At 39.9% G+C, this 21025-nt stretch overlaps 1 protein-coding gene across 15 annotated transcripts in view; it reads left to right on the top strand.

Moving 5' to 3' along the window:
- Positions 1 to 21025, top strand: part of LOC111576822 (membrane-associated guanylate kinase, WW and PDZ domain-containing protein 1-like) — a 101483-nt gene that overhangs the window by 47325 nt on the left and 33133 nt on the right. For 6 of the 15 annotated variants that reach the window (XM_023282738.3, XM_023282736.3, XM_023282737.3 and 3 more), the window contains 4 exons: positions 16132 to 16251; positions 18920 to 19108; positions 20207 to 20474; positions 20769 to 20813. In XM_023282738.3, coding sequence (XP_023138506.2) covers positions 16132 to 16251; positions 18920 to 19108; positions 20207 to 20474; positions 20769 to 20813 — 622 coding nt within the window. The remainder of the gene's footprint in view (positions 1 to 16131; positions 16252 to 18919; positions 19109 to 20206; positions 20475 to 20768; positions 20814 to 21025) is intronic. The other 9 variants (XM_055013209.1, XM_023282743.3, XM_023282742.3 and 6 more) reach the window with 3 other exon arrangements.

Below are 21025 nucleotides of genomic sequence, written 5' to 3'. Positions count from 1 at the left end.
ACTTGAAGTACACTTGCTAGCACAATACTTTGCTATATGCCTTACTAAATAGAATGCATAATTTTCTTTGGAATGTATTTTATATTTCACAAAAGAGGCCTTGACGTCTTAAAGGTAAACCTTAGTAACCATATCAGAGCTTTTCCTAAACAAAATAGTGTAAAAATATCAAACATTTTGAAAAAACTGTACAAAATTGTGTAATCAAAGCAAATGCAGGTATAAAACAGACAAGGCATTTATTGTCTTTCCTACTAATTATTATTTTCAGAATAAAGAGTTTTCACAAATTTAGAAATTCTCCAAGTTCGGCTGAATTTCCAGGTTTTCTGCCAAACAGCCCAACACTTAAAAATAGAAAAAAGTGGCAAACATTCACATCTGAAAAGCTGAAAGTCGTGAATTCTTTGCATTATCACTTGAAGATGACTTGAACAGCTTAGTTACAGAATAATTTTCTGTCATTTGACTAATCATTTAAGCTGCAAGGTCACGTTTTTGCTGCTACAATAAAAACACTGACATACATAAATGTGACACTGCAGATACACAGCACAGAAAATCCTCAAAGATTTTTAGGGCTTAAGGTTTAAGGTTTTAACATTTGCATTGTTTTGCATGTGTGTTCTGTTGTGGGAGACAAGAGGAAGGCACTGTAGCTCCTCGCCGAAGCTTTCTCAACCCCATGGTAGTTAATTGAACCTACTATAGTGTGGTGTGGTCTCAGCAGCACCTCGGCTCCTGATAGGATCTGGAGTGGGTCTGCTATTTGCTTAATCATTAATCTGAGGGCCTCCGCTACATTGATTCTCTCTCTGTTCCCCTTCATAAATCATTATTGGCCAGCATTCCCTTTAATGGAGGATGGAAGTGCTGATTGAACACAGCCATAGCACTCAGGACGTAATACTCACCTTGGTCTCCAGGTCAGCGGATCGGGCCTGAGGAAACAGGTCTAGTACCTGTCCAGCAGCAGACTTCTTCTTCATCTAGCTTTCAGGCATGAAGAAAAAAGGCACATCCTTCATGTTCAGACATTTCTTAAAACCTTCAACTAAAAAAAATAACTCGTAATACTCTGTACTAGTCCTATTAGAATCTCTAGAAAGATTTGTCCCACTGACACCATAATGGATGCAAATGGCAATCCATCTGTAGTTTGTGGTTGAGACGCTCCCATCATCTGACCAGTGTATTAAGGGACTACTTGTGTAGATGAGGCCTTAAAGTGCTGCCTCAATCAATGCAGCTCCGGTAATTGGCTTAGAGGCCCAAGAGAGTTCCATGCTAACTCCCTGTGTGACTGTTTGCCTCCTCTGCCCCTCCTCTGCTCTGCCTGCTCTGAGATGCATGCACGTAATTTCTTCTCACGTCACCTCTCAGCCTCTGTTTTCATAACACACATTTCCCCATCAACGCAGAGCATGTGTTTATTCTGGAAACAAGACCCAAATTTACACTGTAGCTATGGCTTAGTAGGTTTTGGAGGGTAGATTTTTTAAGATTATGAAGCCTGTCGTTTCATTATGTTATAAGCTAATATGTGTTATCTACCTGATAGTTTCATTACTTAACTATTGAGGCATTGTCCAGCATTAATTTTCTTGAAAAAAACAATTTCTCATCACAAGTTAAAATCCCACCGTCAGGCTATTCTCACTCTCAGGCCAGTGCTTGTTCTCCCCCCTGCCATGATCACACTCACAACCAGCAGGGGTTAAAAACAGCAGATGTTTGGCTGAACCGGTGTGCGTGTGTCTCTGTGTGCGTCTACAAGTGTGCGTATGTCTGTGTTAGACAATGAGTGGAAGCTACCCAGACCATCAGCAGCAGGAAGGCGATTGAGGGTATCAGATGTCACCAGAATGCTGTCAGCCCACTGCCTATTGTTAATACACAGGAGGATAGTTTTTTTTTTTCACCTGGATTTGTGTGTGTGTGTAAATGTGGTTGTTGTTGTGGTGCTGTGTGTATATAAGGGTTGGTTGTCTGCATCATTTTACAAACACAGAAATGTAGCTTTCACTGTGACTGATAGTTTGTGTTTTTTAAGGTGACTGTCAGAGCAGTAAAAGGTCTGAGCAGACAGGACCGTGCTGTAGGTCATGTGAATGTGGACGAAGAGGCTTTCAGGCCCCAGGTAGCAGCGACCCAAACTGAACCGGAGGCCAGAACAGGACAACAGGAGACAGGCTGCAGAGATAGAATAGATAGATATCACTCTTAGCCTGACATCCTGCACCTTACCTGTTTTTTTGTTTGTTTGTTTGAGCAATACAAAATAGAAACATCAAATGTGGAAAGTCCGAGCAAAATCCTAACAGGTATACCACACAAGCCAAAAAATGAATATGGTAAGAGCAGGAAAAGCTGAGAAGCTTACTGTGTGGCTCCCAGTTTGGCAATACGTGACCATAAGGAATTGAGTCTCAGGTGCAGCAACAGAATGAAATAATCTACAAATTCAGGACCTTTTAGGCAGGGTTTTATCCATAGACATAAAGTCCAAGTTAGGGTTACTGAAAATCTGCGAAAATACTGTGCTGTCACTTCTTTACCAGACAGGTCACAGTTTGCACTGTGCTTACCGTTGAATTATGGTTACAGCAAAACAGGCGGAGATTTAAAAACATCCTTTCAAGCAGGAAGCTTCCAGCTTGATGCAAATATCCTAACAATAAAGGTGTGTTTGTCCTGTACAAAGAAACAGGTACTAGCAGTAGCACTTAGCAATGTTAGCACTAGGGACATTCAGACACATCTTTTTCCTCATTTTGCCATCTGTGCCGTAGATCTGTAATTTCTTTCGGCCGCTTGGGTATATACATCATAGTGTTCAACATAGTAGAACTTTGAGCGCTGCCAAACTACTCACTCAAGTAACAAAACAGTAAATGTGGAAAAAAAAGAAACTCTGCACAAAGAAGTACATTGACAAGAGACACTGGTAAATGTGTAGAATACATACAGTATATCAACAAGACTAAGAGTTTACAGCCATGCAAGTAGTTCTGCACTGCACTCATTTCAGCTAAATGCTAACATGCTAAAATGTTCTGCAGGTATACACCTAATGTTTGGCATGTTCATCATCTTACCTGGGGATTCCACTGAGGGCGGCTGCCGGAGCTGATGGCTGTCACTGTGGACACTGCCTGTGATTCCATTGGATGCACTGAAGCACATTTCAGAAGCATCCAAGAAACAACTCCCCATTGTGCCCCGCTGAAAATATGAGCCAAAGTATTTTTTGAAGGAAGCCACATCAAGCTGCATAGAGCAGATTGAGCCACAGTAGAAACCAGACATAGGGACAGCAAAGAGAATATGGTTAGTTCTCAAAAGAAAACACTCCGTGAAAACTCCAGATCATATACACGTCACCACATAAGCATCATAAATGCAAGAAACACAAGTGTGCTCCTCCTGCAAATCAGATAACTTTCAAAATCAGGTAGATGCATTGCTTCCCTTTTTAAATGCTCCTGTTGAGGTGTGAAGTCTTGGACCTCTTGGATCTCAGATGCAATGTCACAGTGCCTGGTGGAATCCGTAGGTTAGTCTAGCATGCTAGCTTATTAAATCCATCCAACAATTGCTGAGACATTTCAGTTAGAACCTCAAGTGCCAACAAATTGTCGAAATACATCGTCTGGGAAATTCAGTATCAGTCCAAGCAACACATAAGTAAAAACAATGACATGCTCGTGATGCTGGAGGAAAAATGAGAAATTGCCAAAGTTATCCTCTGTGGAAAATGCCTGTATAAATAGCCACCCATCTGATAGTAGAGATGTTTTAGTCTAGACCAAACAAGAACTATATCTGAAGAACCTTACACCCCTACATCCATGCTGCTTTCATTGCTACAAAACACTATGTAGTGTGTCCTTTAAACGAAAGACTTGTGAAACATAATTTAAGATGCTCTCTAGATCTCCCTGATATCTTTCCATTTTAAAAGCTCAACGTTTTTAATCCTTTTCATGTCCAGTACATTGTGTTATATTCTGTTACGTGTGGATATCCCTGGCAGGCCTGGGCCCCTTTTAGACAATACAGACATTCACTCGGCTACATGAATGAAATATTTAGTCAGCCTCCACAGATAACAGCATACCTAGTCTAAGTATAAACTTGCACAGCTTGTGTCAGCCCACCAGAAAGGGCTGCAGTACAGCTTGATTCCATGCACAAATGTCAATTTTCGTTTTACACGGTACAATAGTAAGACCTTGTTCGGCATTAGAAAAACTCCTATTTGTGTTTATCCTTGACCTTTAATGCAAATACTCATTTTATTGGGTGTATGTTAGCTCAGTGTTGTTGGTGACAAAATGCCAAATGATGTGGAGCAATATTAGAAGGAAAATGTGATTTTTTTTGGCTGCCAGTACAGTGAAAGCTGAGCCTTGTGCATTGTAAAAGATTCAGTAGCCAGATGGCCTTAGAATCTGCTTTTCTCTGAAGCTAGATAAAATAGCCTCTAAATACTTTGCCATTTACAGTGTGCAGTAGCAGAGGCCTTCAAAAACATTTGGAGAATGCAAACTCCAGACTCTGAATCAAACTTAATAGGATAAAGGGACTTGTGTGTTGTTTTGTTTAATTGAACATGCTTTGCAGGTGGAAGTGACATTAGTGACTTCTTCTGTCCCTGTAGTCTCATCTAAAGCAGTTCTCTGTGTCATTTCATGACCAAACAACAAAAATTAGATCTTTGCCAAACAACTCTCTCTTGTGTGTAATCTTTATAAGTAATCAAAAGAGAACATGAACAAATCAATCAGCCATTACCTTTGTGTCAGGACTTGAGTTTCAGGACATCACTGCCATCATGTAGGAAGAAGCCTGTCGATAGGAAGGCCAGCACCTTCATTGCAATAATTGCTGCTTCAGATAAAAGCCATCTCAATCCTTTCTGTACATTTTCCTTCCTTTTTTTTTTGCAGTGTCTTATTTAGAGATTATGCTGATGCACTGAACTTTAAGTTCAGTCTCTTTCTTTTCCACTTAAAAATCTTCTTAACCCTTGAAATTCTGAGACAAAGGCATTTACTGCATGTGTGAATGAAGCGTCTCCATGACAGAGCAACAGATGTCTATTTAACATCACAATTCATTTACTCAGTGCACCTACTGTAAGGTGATAACATTTCTCTAAGGTGTGCAACTTCAAGGTCTGTAATTAATGTCTTAGCACAGCTCTGATGCTCCTGCAGTTTATGGTGCATGTTCAGTAGCAGTGAGTGAGTGGCCCAGTATTAAGAGACAGGATGTGGGTCATTGCGTGCACTCAAACAGGCCACTTCAGGGACACATGTCCCCTGCTCCGGAGCTTTTTATGAACTGCCAGTGAGGATAGAAACTGGCTTCACTAACCTGATATTTATAGTTCACACTCTGAATAGGCTATATGTGTTTACACACTCTCTCTCCCCTCTATCTGTGTCTCGATCTGTGTTTGTCCCTCTGATTGTGAGTCTGTGAAGTTATCAGTGTGGCTCGTACCTGCAAACGTGTGTGTATTTACTGTAAATTTTATGCCATATACACTCTGTAGCTAAATTTAGAGCAGAGTGCAGGCACAATAACAAGTAAGCAACCGCCACTCTTAGGTTTGTACTTTGCTTCCTGTGGGAGGTGTTACAATACAAACACCTCACAATGCAATGAAAATCTTTTTTTAAAAAAAACTCTGATAGCTGGATTTCATATGCTTCGTTAGGCAGGTTTGTTGTACTGGAATGCTTTAGGTTGTCACTGAATATTGTGCCAAGTTCCTCAATGTTCTAGTGCTACAACTTATGACTATTTTTATTGCTGATCAGTCTCTGGATTGTTCCTTTCATTATAAGGCACATTGTTTGAGCCATAGTATAACAAAAGAGTGAAAAATGTCCATCACAGTCAAAACTTAGGATGATTTATTTATATTAGTCTGTCCAGTATTTCAAGCCCCAAATAAATGTTCAGTTTGCAATGAAACAAAACAGATTAGAGCTGCAATGATTAGTCAATTAATCAAATGAAAAAGTTCAAAACAATATCCTGGCTTCATCTTCTCATATGTGGGCGTTTGCTACTTTTCTTTTTTTACATTTGTAAAATAAATATTTTCAAGTTTTAGAATTTTTGTGAGACTGAAAAGCAATTTCCAGACATCCCTTTGGCTTCTGGGAAACTTTTACAGACCTTTTTTTAGGATACTTTTAAAACTAACCAGTTAGGTGATTGGAAACATATCAATAGATTAATCATCAGTGAAAGTATCAGCTGCAGACTTAAAACCTAAAATAGAAAAACATCTCTAAGATTTATAAAAACAGGAGCCAGTGAACACTGAGCGTTTTTCTTGTTAAAGGACGTAAAATTAGTTCAGTTAATTGACTGTATGTTTCAGTTATGGTGCTTTAGGTGGTGCAGCAGTACAGTGACGATGTTAATGACCTAACAGAGGGGACGACACGCCTGCATGGACTCCTTTATCCTTTTAGCAGCGCTGAGATCAATACCTATCTTTCTCTCATACAATCACATACATGCACATATTCAATTTCTTCCTTGTGAGAAAGAGAGAGAGAGATGCTCGTCACTCAGTAACATTCAGTCCTGACAAGGTGAAGTTGGAGATTTGAGGAAACCCAGTGTGGAGAGTGTGCCGCACAATAAGCTAGATGTGCTGTGTGTGTGTGTGTGTGTGTGTGTGTGTGTGTGTGTTTGTGTTTGGATTCTCTGTGGTGCGACGGCTGTTTGTCAGACAGCGAGAGGTGAGAATGAGGGAGAAAGAGTTGTCCGTCGTGCAAGGGATTTCACGTGCCCATTAGGTGATTGTTTTTTCCCGTTGTGTGTGTGTGTGTGTGTGTGTGTGTGTGTGTGTGTGTGTGTGTGTGTGTGTGTGTGTGTGTGTGTGTGTGCGTGTGTGCGTGTGTGCGTGTGTGTGTGTGCGTGTGTGTGTGCGTGTGTGCATGTCGTGTCTGAACTGCCTTCATTCACTTTCGCTCTCTCCATCTCCTCTGTGATGTTCCACCATTTGGCAGATGCTCCCTGTCACAACAGTCCTGTACGTCCTCCCCTCCTCTCCCTGTGGGAGCAGACTGGAGCTGTTGATTGATGTTGTTGTTAAGACAGAGTTTGATACTGATTGGACGTTCTGTGTTTAGTTTCTGAAGTCTCCAAAGTAGCAGGGAAACACCGGGCTTACAGTGGACGCCACGTGCCACATAGAAATGATCTGCTCTGTCGAAGATTCATGAATTCAAAAGCAGGTAGACAAAAATAAAGAAATTCATCTTTCTTGTAGCTGACTAATGAAGGTATAGAGCTCTCACAGCATGAAAAAACGAGACACAAATGAGACTCAAGAAAGATGTTGGGTCGGACACAAACTATGCTGAGCGAACAGTGAGAATTGTATTTATTCATTTCACAATAAAGTAAAGGGCAGCAAAGACGAGCTGTGGGTACAATGCTGGTGATTTTTCTTTCTGTTTGAAAGCCTTATTGTTCCACTTCATGGATGCAGTTCAACTGACTGATTTGCACAATTGCCTGCAACAGCCGAAGACAACCTGGAGGATTAAAAACACCTCTGTATGTTTGCACTTAAACCTTTAAACCTGAATATAAACGTAGGCTACAGCAAAATCATGCAGTTCTGTATACATCTAGGGACAGTGGATCAGGTTATAATTTGTTTATAGGGGACTTTGCCTGATACCAGAAAGTCAAACACTGCAGGTTGTAGATTTCACCCACTGCATCATGATTCATAATCCTCTAGTGGATTCCTTTTATTTTTGCAAAATCTTCCTTGTTAAATATCCATATTCATTTCTGGCATGGTTTGGTTTGCCACTTTGGTCCTAACTGAAGTCTGTATGGCTTTCATTCCCATTAGCTGTTTTTTGTGTTGTGCTAAGATGGTTAATATGGTAATCATATCCAATAAGCATCAACGTGCATGTTACCATTCTGATTTAATGATTTTATGATTAGCCCACAGAACGTCTGTAGAGGCTCACAGATGTGCCAGCAGGAGTACAGCAGACTTTCACACTTTGTCCTAAATCAGTTTCTAAACATTATATAGTGCTCTGAATTTACTGCCTATCATTTTTGTGCCAGAATTATTTGTGTTTAAATTTATCCACTAATGCCCTCAAACTTTTCATTACAAAACAGGAAGTACTGTCTGTGGCAGGTAAACTATTTTCTGCTAACAGCTCCACAGTGATGCCAAAATGGCTGTTGGGTGACTCAACAGCTGATGGTGATGATACAAAATGACAGATTTTAGTAAGTAAGTTTACAGAATCTCTATTTAGTGTCAGTTATGTAGGGAGTAGTGAATGCAGTTACTATGCATGTTGGAAGCCGTTACACTGAAGCAGAATTCACACACATTCATGTCCTGCTCATGCAGTGTGTTATTTTGAAACTCCCCACGAAGTGAAAGCCAAAATATCCTTGAAGAAGTCTTTCATTCTGACCATTTTATGATGACTGTGAGACTGGAAAAGTCATGAGATTATTCATTCACTGTGCAGTTATTGTTTTTATTGTTCTGACTAAAATCCTGAAGTCTTCTCATTATTTTTTAAACTGTTCCAGAAATGATCAGTCTGTTAATTGTTTGAGCTCACGATTCTTTTTCTTTGACATTCATAGGCATCTCGCATGAATTTTTAACTGAGGTTTATGAGCTTTCGTCCTAAAAAAGTATCTAGAAAACATGCTGCACTGGCAGAATGTTAACCATAGCAATACTAACAAATATGAGAAGCCTGTGATTTATTCCGTAAGTCTGATTAGAGTATTAAAAATACACAAATCCCACAATAAATTTGGCTGTGCATGTAATTAGAAAATATAATTAGATGACTCAGAGGTTTGTTAAAAGTAAAGTTCAGCAAATGTTTGATGAAGATCAGACTCACTGTCAGAGGTGAGAAAATTCATCTACCAGCATTTCTGAGGCTTATCAATTGACATAAATGACAAGTTGTGTTTTTAAAGCCAAGAAATTGTCCCACACAACCATATTTCTTTAACAATATAGATATGAAATATAACATGGATTAGTGTGTTTTAGAGATGCTAAAAGATGTTTTTGTTACAAATGTTTTGCAAAATGTGGAAGTGCTCCTTTAATTAACCGTCTCAGTGTTTGGTGGACAGTCAATGCTTGAGTATGCTACGAGTTCTGATTATTGATTTGTCTGCTACAACAGTCTTAATAATGCAAGCAATCTTTCAAGTTTGACTGACAGCCTAAGGCTTGAGTGCAGTAAATATTCAGAGAACCTGAAAAACTTTTCATCTTCTCTTCTTTGTTTTTGTTGTTTTTTTTTACCAAATGAATTTGTGGTCTTAGCATTTGGTGGATTTAAGACAAATGCTCAAACCGGTAGTGAACACTCTGTCAGCAGCGAGTCCCTGCGGTAGCTTCAGTCTGGGTGAGATTAGTATGTTTGGGTTACTGTTGAAGGAGCTCCTGTGTAGACTTGAAGCCTGACATGAAGCCTCTCTATCTGTAACAAGCTGTCAAAAAACACTCTCAGCCTTTCACTGTTATATAATAGAACGACTTTGTTCTGTCTCACCTCTCTGTGTGTTATAGTATTATAGTAGCACACACTGCATTGCTAGATATAGATAAGTAACTGTCTTTCTACAAATTCCAAAAATTACAGCACAGCAACAGAGGAAATGTTAAAAAACATAGAGAAATACTCCTCTGGAACACCACATGGACAAACTTTAATCACTGACAAGAACTCTCAGTTTCAGAAAGTCTTTGCCTCATGTTTTTGTTTCAGTGCACCAATGTTAGGAACATTTGAAGCAATGTTTGTTTTGAATTAAGATGTCATCAACAAACCCGCTGGCAGATTTGTCGCCTTTATTGAATTATCATACCCACTGACACCATTAAACTTGGGTTACCCTAACCCAAACAAAGTACACAGGAAAACATAAAGATCTTAATCCGCTACGGTTCAAAATTGTGGTTATTATAGGTATGTTTAGGAATTAATGAAGCTGCCTTTGTAAATCTTTTTTCCCCTGTATTTCAATGCACAGAATAAGGAACACAGTGAGTGCATGCCCAGAATGAAATCCAGAGCAATAGCCCTGCAATGAATGCACATTTGTGAAGCTCATAATCTTTGCTTAATAGTAACACAGAGATATGCTTCAGCATTTTGGATATTTTTAACCGCTGGTTTGTGTTGTTGCTGTATTGAATTACGCTTATTTTATTTACAGGTGTTAATGTTCGAGCCCACCCTCTGTATTTTGCCCTTAAGATGATATACTGATTTTACAGCTCGAGTTTGAAAGGAAAATGAAAACTTGTGCGTTTTAAATACTCTCTTGTATCTTCTGCATATGAATCAGTGCCAGGCTTGTATCTGAACAAAGCTTACTGGCATTATTCAACTGAAGATGTTTCCAAATGTGCTTGTGTTACATTTTCCATTCATGCATGAACAAGCTGGCCTCTCACAGAGAAAGAATGGAGCTCATTGATGACTGTCAGCGTAAGTTAGTTCATCAGAGCCGGGGTTACAGCTGACTTGTTGTCATTGTTTCTCGGGTCAGAGAAAATGGAGACTGACCACGGTGATAGTAAGGAGGCAAGCCTGACCTCACTGTTATTCTCGTACACTGAGAGCATTCAGGCTCAGTCTGCTCTCCAACTGACCAACTGAAGACAAGCTGCTGTATATTTAACAGGAATTATCTCCCACACAATGTCCTTAGTTCAGTTTATGAAACCAGCAGAAGTGTCTTTTGTAAAAAGATGTCAGTGGTTATTTGGCAACATTGAAGCGTGAATTTCACCATCATATAGACTGTCAGGTGTTGGGAGTTTTTGGCTTTACAATGTTCTGTTTTTTCTGTGGAATAACAAAGGGGAATGTGAAGCTGTATACCAAGACCATGACAATAAAAACTTGCCATCAGTATTCTCTGGTTGTATCAGGACATGGTGGGCATTGTTAGCCATTAATGAGTAAAGCTGCTTCATGGCGAAACATAATTTTTGTGGTTGCAGCGAGCAGTGACTTGGATTTTCTGGATTAATTGATCAATCTCCTAACCTGAGACTTGTGGAGAAATCCAAGGATATTTAGTTTGCAGTCATATAAAATACAGAAAGGAATGGCAAAAATGAAAATACTCGCATTTAAATAACTGGAGCTAAAAACTGTTTGGATTTTTTCTCTAAAGTGCCTTAAACAGAGGATCAATAATTAATTTTCTGGCAGGTGACTAATTGATAAATCACCCACGCATATCAGTGCTGAATGATTATCATCACACTTTAATGTGTCAGGTATGTCATTAACTGGATTAGCAGAAAACAGACAAAGCAATACACACAATATGCCGTTTATAAGTCAGTTTTACTGGTCGTCTATCTCACATGTGGTGTGTGAAGAGAAAAACAACATCCAAATAGAGGAGCAGTGAGCCAATTATTATTTTTAACTCGTTATTTTCGCTGTAATTAATTAATCGAAATTAACGCGTTAAGGTCCCAGCCCTAATATATATATATATATATATATATATATATATATATATATATATATATATATATATATATATATATATATATATATATATATATATATATATATATATATATAAAATAACGCAATTGATTACACCGTCCTCAGTTCCCTCATTTCTGGCACACTGGTAACCCTGATGAACACTCCAGCCCAGTAGGTGGCGTAATGAACCTAAAGTCTGTTTGTAGCCATGAAGAAGAAGCACAGGAAGCACTGAGTGAAGTCAGGCGCTGGTGAACAGTAAAGGAAGACGAGATTGAGCTTGTTGGACAGAAAGCTTCTTTTTAAAAATCTTCCCGGTGGCAGCTTGGATAAAAGCCTGGTTGTGTGCAAATTGTACAACAAAGAGTTTTCTGGTCACTTCAAGCCGACGGTATCACCTCAATGTAAAACATGTTGCTGTTAGCACCAGAGCTAACGTTAGCTACGAGTCATGCTAACGGTGTAGCCATCCCATAATAGACCACTTTTCTAGACAGTGCTTGAGTTTACAGAAAGCCTTAAAATGTTGAATAAAATCGCTATAATTGCACTTAGATTTGCAGTAATCTGTGAATGTAGCAGACAGATGAAAAATGCAGATAAATAGAAATGAAACATTTTTGTTTTTACATGTTTACATGTTTACATGTTAAGTTTTTACTCCGTTGAGGCTCTGCCTCCTTGGAGGAGGAATAACCTAAACAACAAAAATATCTCTCTTAATAACTTAATTATAAACTTTTTGTTTATAAAAAATTACATAAATAAAAATTAATATTCCTATAAAAAAGAACCATCAAAATGACACCATTTATCAGACCCAGAAAAGATGAAAACAGAATGAATCTCTGGATTTTCAACTTTCTGAAGCTCCTTGAACTACTTATGCTGATTTTATGTGCCATACAGTGGAAAAAACAACTAAATTCAGGCTTTAAGTCATCAAAATCACTTTTTTCTATATGTCCCATTTTCCTTTTTTAAAATAAACTTTAAATTATAAGCACGTATATGTCTATTCATTGATTCAACTGTCAACCACAATTTTATTTGAATTGAAAAACTTCACTTATTGTGTCAAATATTGCTATTTGACAGAACTGCAATTAATTGCAATTAATTAATTACAAAGCCTGTAATTAATTTGATTAAATTTTTTAATCGTGTCCCACCACTAATATATGTGTGTGTGTGTGTGTGTGTGTGTGTGCGCGCGCACAGGTAGTTTAGATGCTTCAACACAGCTATATGTGTTATAACACGAGTTATAAGAAAGCATTGGAAATACAATGTATATCTTATAGTTTAGCACAAAGAATTGCAGAATTGTAGCAACAGCTGTGTAAAAGTTACAGTTAGTGTTTAAACTATAGCTGGTGGTGTCACTTTGTAAAGCTAATAACTGTGGTGGAGTTGTTTTATCAGGTAACAAGTTTTCCTTTGACTTGCATTCACTGGTCATGTTCATCTGGTCAGTGGAGTGACTCACCAACTCGAACAGTCGGCAGCGGACTCCTGCAGAGCCGCTGGAGGAGCGGGACACAAAACACTGTAAATATATAGTCTATTTTTCAAGACACAACAGTGTTTTCCCAGAGAGTATCAGCAGTACAGTTCTGACTGTGTAGAAACCAGAGCCAGTTTAAAACCAGTTCATAGCCTCCCTGAGTCATTTCTGACAGAAATGAGCATCATTTGTTCCCACACAAAACAAATACCAGCAATTACAAATCTGGTCATCATAGTATCACGTTGGAGCCACAGCTTTGATTCTAAATCTTTTATTTTGAAGGAAGACAGGACAGGAAGACTGCTTGTGTATATTACTCTGACAATTGTCAGGCATTATACTTCCCAGTTTTTTTGAAGCTGTTCATTTTCAAACTGCTAACACATCTGAGCGTAGTGCAATGTTGATTAATAGTTGGGGAACTGATTTTCAGCTTACATATTTATTTATTCATTTAACTTTTAAAAATCAGAACTGTCGATTTTAGCATTTTCTGTATGGTTTTGTCCAAAAGATTAGTGTTGAATTTGAGATTTTTTTTTAATGCTTCTGCCCAATTTCTTGTGGCTTTGTGAGATAAGTGTAGATCTTCAGAAAACAGATGTTAATTAATTTAATGTCATTTTGCTAACAGTGCAGTGTCTAAATTTGAGTTTTTCCTGTGCATGTTTTATTATAGTTAAATTTTTCCAGTAAAAATTAGAGATTCTGTTAATATTCTGCAATGCAGCCGGACACACTGTAACTCATCGTTGATCTGTATTTAGCTTGATTTGATTGAATTACATTAAATATGAATCTACTGCATCATTAAACACACAACAACATGGTGACTTTTTGATGACAGTTTGTTTCCATCCTGCTGTACTGCACTTATTTAGCCCAAAACCTCCATGTCAAATTCATGTAATGCTAGTTAAAAGATGAAAGAGAAATGTTGTTTTATACTAGACATGTGATGATGATGTAACAAAAACTTCAGCATTCTGTAATACAGGCGCACTGGAATTAGTCAGCCTATCAGAGCCCTCCACTGTGGGGAATAGCCTGGAATAACAGCTCCATTCCCAGCTCAGCAGACGGTGTCATTAGAGCACACTGAGCCTCAGAAACATCATCTTCCACCATGGGACCACACAGTCCTGTGACTCAAACTCCCAGACAACTTCACTTTCATCTCATTCTGATACGCTGAGGTGAATACAAAGCAGCACTTTGCTCGTGTGCTGCTGCTGTAGACGTTCAGTTGGGTGATTTATCATGTTGTTTTCTTCATGTGAGGGTTGCTCACAGTCCGAGCACCACATCTTGTCTAACAACATTACCTCCTCCTTATCAATTTATCCTGAGTATCATTTTCAAAATGGCATGAAGAATAGTGATCAGTGGAGAAGAGAGAAAGAAGTACTTTCTTCGGCAGTGCAGGTGTAGGACAGAGTGGTGTTTGGTAAAGACTCGACTATTATAAGGTGTTTGTGGGATGGATGTACCTTGAGGGATGCAGCGTGAGCTTGAGGCTCAGGTAAATACTCAAACATGAAAGCTTTGTTTTTCACTCGTCTGGAACAGAACACAGTGATGTTGTTTAAGTGGTAGAAGACAGATGAACTGTAATTTCTGCAACTGCATGCTTTGTACCTTCAGTTTTATGGTCGAAAGTAAAACACATTAACAGCTAGGGGATGAACTGAGGGGAAAATTTGTGATTTTGAGCTAGATCTCAACGACAGCTACTGGATTGAGTCTCATAAAAGTGCAATCTGGACACATGTGGCCCCATAGGTTCAAATGCAGTAACTCGGATTTGTCTGAGCTGTGGTTTGTGTGAAGTACTAAATAATCTGAAGCCTTCTAACTATCCAGCAAGCAGTTCTGACACAGTATACTGACAGCTTTTGTCTTGTTTTAGTTATTCCACCAGTACGGTGCAACTGAATGTGGCTTACAATGACTTTACCCTGCTGCATGTGTTACAATCAAGTATACCTCACTTGAGACGAGTGTTAGAGGGCATCATATTCACGTGTGTGTGTGTGTGTGGGGGGGGGGGGGGGGGGGGGGGGATGGGTTACAACTTTCGTCAGCCATCTGGCACGTCATCTCATCTCCTTTGTAAAGTCAGAGACAGAATAGCCCCTGTCTCTATTGTCTGGTTTCAGCTTCCTCTACAAAGTGTTCCCACTACAAAGTAAAGCATCGCAGACCACTAATCATTAACTCCAGCAGGGGATCAGGCTCAGGGCAGTTAGGCCAGCAAGGAAAATCTTGTTGACGCTTTACCTGATAGACAGTTTGAAACCACAGTGTTGACTGAGAAGCTTATGAGATGTCTAATGTGCTATTCTTGCAGAATTATGTCAAATATACTCAGATTCTGTCTTCTGTTTGCTCTGGTTTCACTGCACAAAAGCACAAGTTCTGGTTTATACCGTCTTAAACTGAAAGGCCTTTATTGTGCTACAGTTAAACCAAACAACTCCACATAATGCAGTGAGTGTAGCTGCTGAGCAATGCAGTCGCAACAGGAACAATGCAGCTTTAACAATCAATAACAGCTTGGGCAGTACAGCTGCGATAGTATTATGTCAGTGAATTTTACAATTCCAGACTCACCTTGAAGAAATTGATAGATTGATAACAGTATCAGGACTAGTGTATTGCTAAAGGTGACCTTTATTTTATCTTCTGACTTAACAGGCAGCAGTTTCCCATGAGGCAGAGAGACAGCTCGAGATGTGAGCCTTGATTTAATTTCCTGACATAATATTCGCAGCCACTCAACAGACACTGCGCTTCCAATGATGGTGCTGAATTACAATCACACCCTCTTCATTTCAGAAGCTTTTCTTATGGTCATCATCTAAAAAAGCTGAATGAATGTTGGGATACTGGCTGCATTTTTAACATTAATGACATGCCTCCAGTGTTGTAGTTGTGAGAGAAGCATATTTAAGATGTGCCAGGGGGGGAAATTCTGATTCCACCACCCGTCTTGAATTTTAATGGGTTATTAGCAGCCACCTAAACTTTGTTTTTCTTTCCCGTGCATAGGTACGACCCGCCCTCCTCGAGACGGAGAGGTCCCCGGGGTGGATTACAACTTTCTGTCTGTGGAGGACTTCTTGGAACTTGAGGAGAGCGGCACACTACTGGAAATAGGAACGTATGAGGGTGAGGATGATAATGATCATAACTGGCACTTCATGTGACTCACGATAGCGCAGGTGTCCCCATTCTCCACAGATACAATGAGTGCTGCAGCCATCAGAATGTATTTTTCCCTACATGCAGGCGGGCTGTAAAACCGTGCTCTCAGTTGATTCTGATTAGACTGTGCATGATGGAGGGAGATGCATCCAGGAGACAGCAGGTCACTCCACATCTGCCCCTCTCACTCTGATTAGGACAGTGTTGTGCAGTGCTAAGTCTCACAGTGACACAAACCTGTGTGTGTAAACATGTATGCATGTGTGTGCGGATGAGTGTGTGTGTTTTGCGTGTTACATGCCGGGTTAAGTCTGTTTTTTTGTGTGTGTGTGTGCTTGCGCGTGCATGTGGCTGGGAGAGAATGTTACGACATTAATCTGCTTGGCATCGGTTCTGCTGTGTGTTGGCACGTTTCTCCCTTTCACACAATGTCAAATACCACAGGAGTCTGTGGCCATACAGACAACTGATGGAAGAATAGATCATTGATTTGTGGCAAAAAAAATGTGGATGTTGATGGACATATGGTTGTACAAAAACTGATTGAGATGTAACTTAACTCTAAATATCCCACAAAATTTTGTTGGATGTTTCTTTGGACAATGCCATGTTTTTTCCTACTGTAGTAGCCAGAGTGGACAAAAAAAGTAAGAAAAAGGGTATGGAGAAAGGTAAAAACAGTTAAAGAACTACTTTGACATTTTGGGAAGCATGATTTCTAGCCCAAAGTTAGTTTTAATGATCCATATCAGTCACATGTTGTCTGTAAATATAAAGCTAAAGTCAGCAGCTGCTTAGCTTAGCTTAGCATAAAGATAGGAAACAAGAGGAAACTGCTAGTATGGCTCTGCCCAAATTTAACAAAAATGTTGTTAAAATCTTTAAAAGGATATATAATTGTATACAAACTGTTTGATTATATGTGACTTCTCTAAATATGCCTCACAATTTTGTTGAGTTCTTCTTTGGACAATGTCATCCTTTTTTGTAGTACTATACGAGAGGATGTGGCCCAACTCAAACTGCTGCAGGACATTTTGACATTTCGGGAAACATACTTAATTGCTTTCTAGCCAAACGTTAGTTGGGAAGATCCAGATCAGTTGCATGTCTGCAAATATGAAGCTAAAGTCTGCAGCTGATTAACTTAGCTTAGCTTAGCATAACGATAAGGAACAAGGGGAAACTGCTAGTTTGGCTCCTCCCAAAGGTAACAAAATGTGCTGTCTTAATGTGAATCTTGGTGGATATATAATTGTATATGTAACTGCAGTCATGTTTTATACTATAGTAGCCAGAAAGTTGACAAAAAAATGAAGGGAGAAGTTAAGACTAAATTCAGAGGAATGCTATAACATTTGGGAAAAATTAAAGCTAGAGTCAGCAGCTGGTTAGCTTAGCTGTGTGTGTTTTTGGACAGATCAGGCTATCTGTTTCCCCTTGCTTTCATTTTTTAATTTAGGCTAAGCTAACTGGCCACTGACTGTTGCTCTGTAGGCTATATTGATATTTTCGAGTGAATAATCATATTTTTACTGGACAGCCAGAGCGGATTCCAGAACGTTACTGTGTCCAGCCAAGAAAATCACATTATCTCCCATAACTGCTTGCAATGGTCTTTCTTTTCTTAAAACTTTGCTTTTAGTCCAGCTCAAACTAATGAGATATACCAGATTAGTTAAGATAAGAGTATTTTGTTACCGATGGGTAGAGCTAGTTTAGCCACTAAGCTACGCTAACTGGCCATTGACTGTAGTAGTGTATATTGATATTTTCAAGTGACTAAGCATTTTTTTTTACCACATAACCAAAGGGGATTCCAGAGAGTTATCACATCCAGCCAAGAAATTCACATAGCCCCCTTTAATAGCTTACAATTGTCCTGCTTTTTTAAATGTGTGGTTTTTGAGATATAACAAATAAGTGAAACTGACTGGTAGATGTATTTTAGTACCTATGGATATAGCCAGTTTAGCAGTCATCTGTCTTTATGCTAAGCTACGCTAACTGGGTACTGTCTCCAGTGATTGGACAGAAACAAATGTGCTTTCAATCTTCTTATTCAGCTATCACCTGAGGGCAAATTAACATATTTTAATGTGATATAAGAAAGCAATTACTGGGTATATTTTAACATTAATTTGCACCGTGAGAGTCCCATCTCATCTTGATTTTATTAATGTAGTTTTTAATGCACATTTGTATGTACTTTAACAGCGATGTTTTTCTTACCTACCTCATCTATCTAAAAAGCAGTTTTAAAAAAGCTACTAAAACAAACTGGTTGAGCTGATCCATTGTTTTGCTCAGTGTGCTTTCTGAGGCCTGGACCAAACAGCTCTACAATCTCAAATACAAACTACAATCTTTTTTTTTTTTTTTTTTTTTTTTTTTAATAATCTTCGCTTGCCACCAGCTGCTTATTTCCATTTTTTCTGGTCACATTGTGATCCAGCTTCGTGTCTTTTCCTCTCAGTGTAAGATTAGGAGGTTTCATAGATGCTCAGCCTGCTATATCTCTGTCCCCCGCTCTGCCTGTTTTTATCCCCGGCTTCCTCTCTCTGTCTCAGTTTCTCCTTCTCCCTCCTTCTGCGTCTCTCTCAAGCATGCTAATGTCCTTCTTGTTGCCTAGGTAACTATTATGGGACCCCCAAGCCGCCAAGGCAGCCCATCATTGGGACAGTGATTCTCAGTGATGCAGGCTCCCGTCAGTCCACCCCAACGCGCACCAAATCCTACAATGACATGCAAAACGCCCGCGTAGTGCCTGCTGACGACGATGATGACGACCAGGCCACGGAAATGAACAACAGTTTTACAGGTGAGGGCACTGCTGCACCTCCTCTGGTTGTCGAACTTTCTCATTCCATAGCTTGCGTGGTTTCCTCCGTCTGTGCTGTGTTGATGCTGGTTTAAAAGTGTCTGTATATCCATGTGTTTACCCAAAGATTAGGAATACAGAACGGGAGAGATATTGTGTGTATGTTTATGATCCTCTCCTGTGTTGTACGGTGATGGGTGTCTGGCGGTTACATCATGTCTTTGTGATGCTGATTCGTTTTCTCTGCGCCTCCAAACACTGCCATCTGCCTGTGAGGAGGGGTGCAGTGGGGGAAGAAGTGTATTACTGACCACACTCACAAGATTCATCATTTTCTCTCTGTCTTTCCCTACCTGTATCCTATTTCTTTCTTGCCTTTTCTTGCTGAATTCCCTTTGACATGCATACACATTCACCACACATTCACTTCATATGTCTCTCCCCTGGGTGATAAAAGAGTTTTTTATGCATGCTACATCTCAGCACATGTCAAAAGGGTTGCTGTGTATGTAAGTTAATTCTGCAAAAAAAACTGATGAGATTTTAAAGCCAAAGCTTCCCATCTTTTCCTCTCTTCTTAGAGTTCTATCCTGTTTTGAGTGCAAGAGAGGTTGTGCGTTTTTTTTCTCTCTTGATGCTGTGAATCTATGCCCTCTCTGTGTCCCCTTGCCAGACTGCCAAAGTGTTGAATTTGCATTTGATCAACCCTGAAAGGCCCACGGAAGTGGTGGAGGATATTTGGCCAGAACTGAGGGAGTGAATGGGATTGGGGGTTGGGGTAGCTAGCTTTAGGAGAAAGGAGCTTCTGGGAGGAGAGGTAAAACGGATGGGGGTCAAATTGAGTTTGGGAAAGACTGTTGCTGAAGGAATTTGCATATTCCTGTGACCCTTTTATTACACTAGAAATGGGCGGGGGACAAACTTAGAACAGGGGGAGGGGAAAATGCTAGGGCTATGTTGTGGCTAAAGGTGCAGAGGAGACATCAGAGTGGGCATGTCTGCTTATTCTTTCTGTTCTTTTCTTGCATGCATGACACATAAACTGTGCTTTTGTTCTTTTTTGTCGTCGTTCCGTGTTGTGCTTGTTGTGTTACCCAGGATCCTTAGTGCGTAGTCTCTTCCCCTCTCCTTTGTTGTGCACAGGTAACCCTAACGACCAGGACGAGAGCCGCGGCGGCATCCTCCGGCCATACCCTGCACGTGACAATGCTCTACCCTGTGGTCTGAACAATGCAGCCATCTCAACAGCAGAAAGCGGGCAGCAGACGCTTGCAGAACCGCAGGTCTCTCCAGAAGACCCACTGGGACCGCTGCCTGAAAACTGGGAGATGGCCTACACCGAGAATGGAGAACTGTACTTCATAGAGTATGTATCGACAGACTGCATCAGTTTAATCTGCTTAACGCAGTCTGCCTGAATAAGCATTTCTCGCCATAGTCATGCTGTAGCTGGTGTTTTCTGTATTTTACCTGCACTATTATCCCTTTTGTTCGTCCAGTGGCTTGTCTTCCCCCATGACTTGGTTTTTAGGCCTCCCCAGCCAACCTGCCCAGCCCCCTGGGTGCTACTGCTTTCCTGTTAATCCCCGCATGTCCCGATCTCAAAAGGAGATCACATCCTGATCACCTGACTACCTCCACCTCTCTGTCCTCTCTGCAGCACGGCAAAGACACACCAGGACATGGCTGTGTATTTTCAGAGCTTGTATGTTCATTTCTGCTATCACTGATTTACAGTATGTTCTTGTTTAACAATAGAGGAAAAAGTCAGGTTGTTCATTGTTGATATCCTGCCTGTCGCTCTGTTCCTTTTGTTTGCAGCAGACACCTTCTGTCCTCTGTAAACTTGCTGACGCCTTTTTTTTTCCATTCTTATTGATGCATGCATTCGGCCCTGCTGTGCTTTTATACATCAAT

The sequence above is a fragment of the Amphiprion ocellaris genome, chromosome 8 (assembly GCF_022539595.1).
Source record: "Amphiprion ocellaris isolate individual 3 ecotype Okinawa chromosome 8, ASM2253959v1, whole genome shotgun sequence".
In the NCBI taxonomy this organism is placed as follows: Eukaryota; Metazoa; Chordata; class Actinopteri; family Pomacentridae; genus Amphiprion; species Amphiprion ocellaris.
The sequence above is the reverse complement of the archived record's forward strand: the minus strand, read 5'-3'. Positions and strand labels throughout refer to the sequence as shown.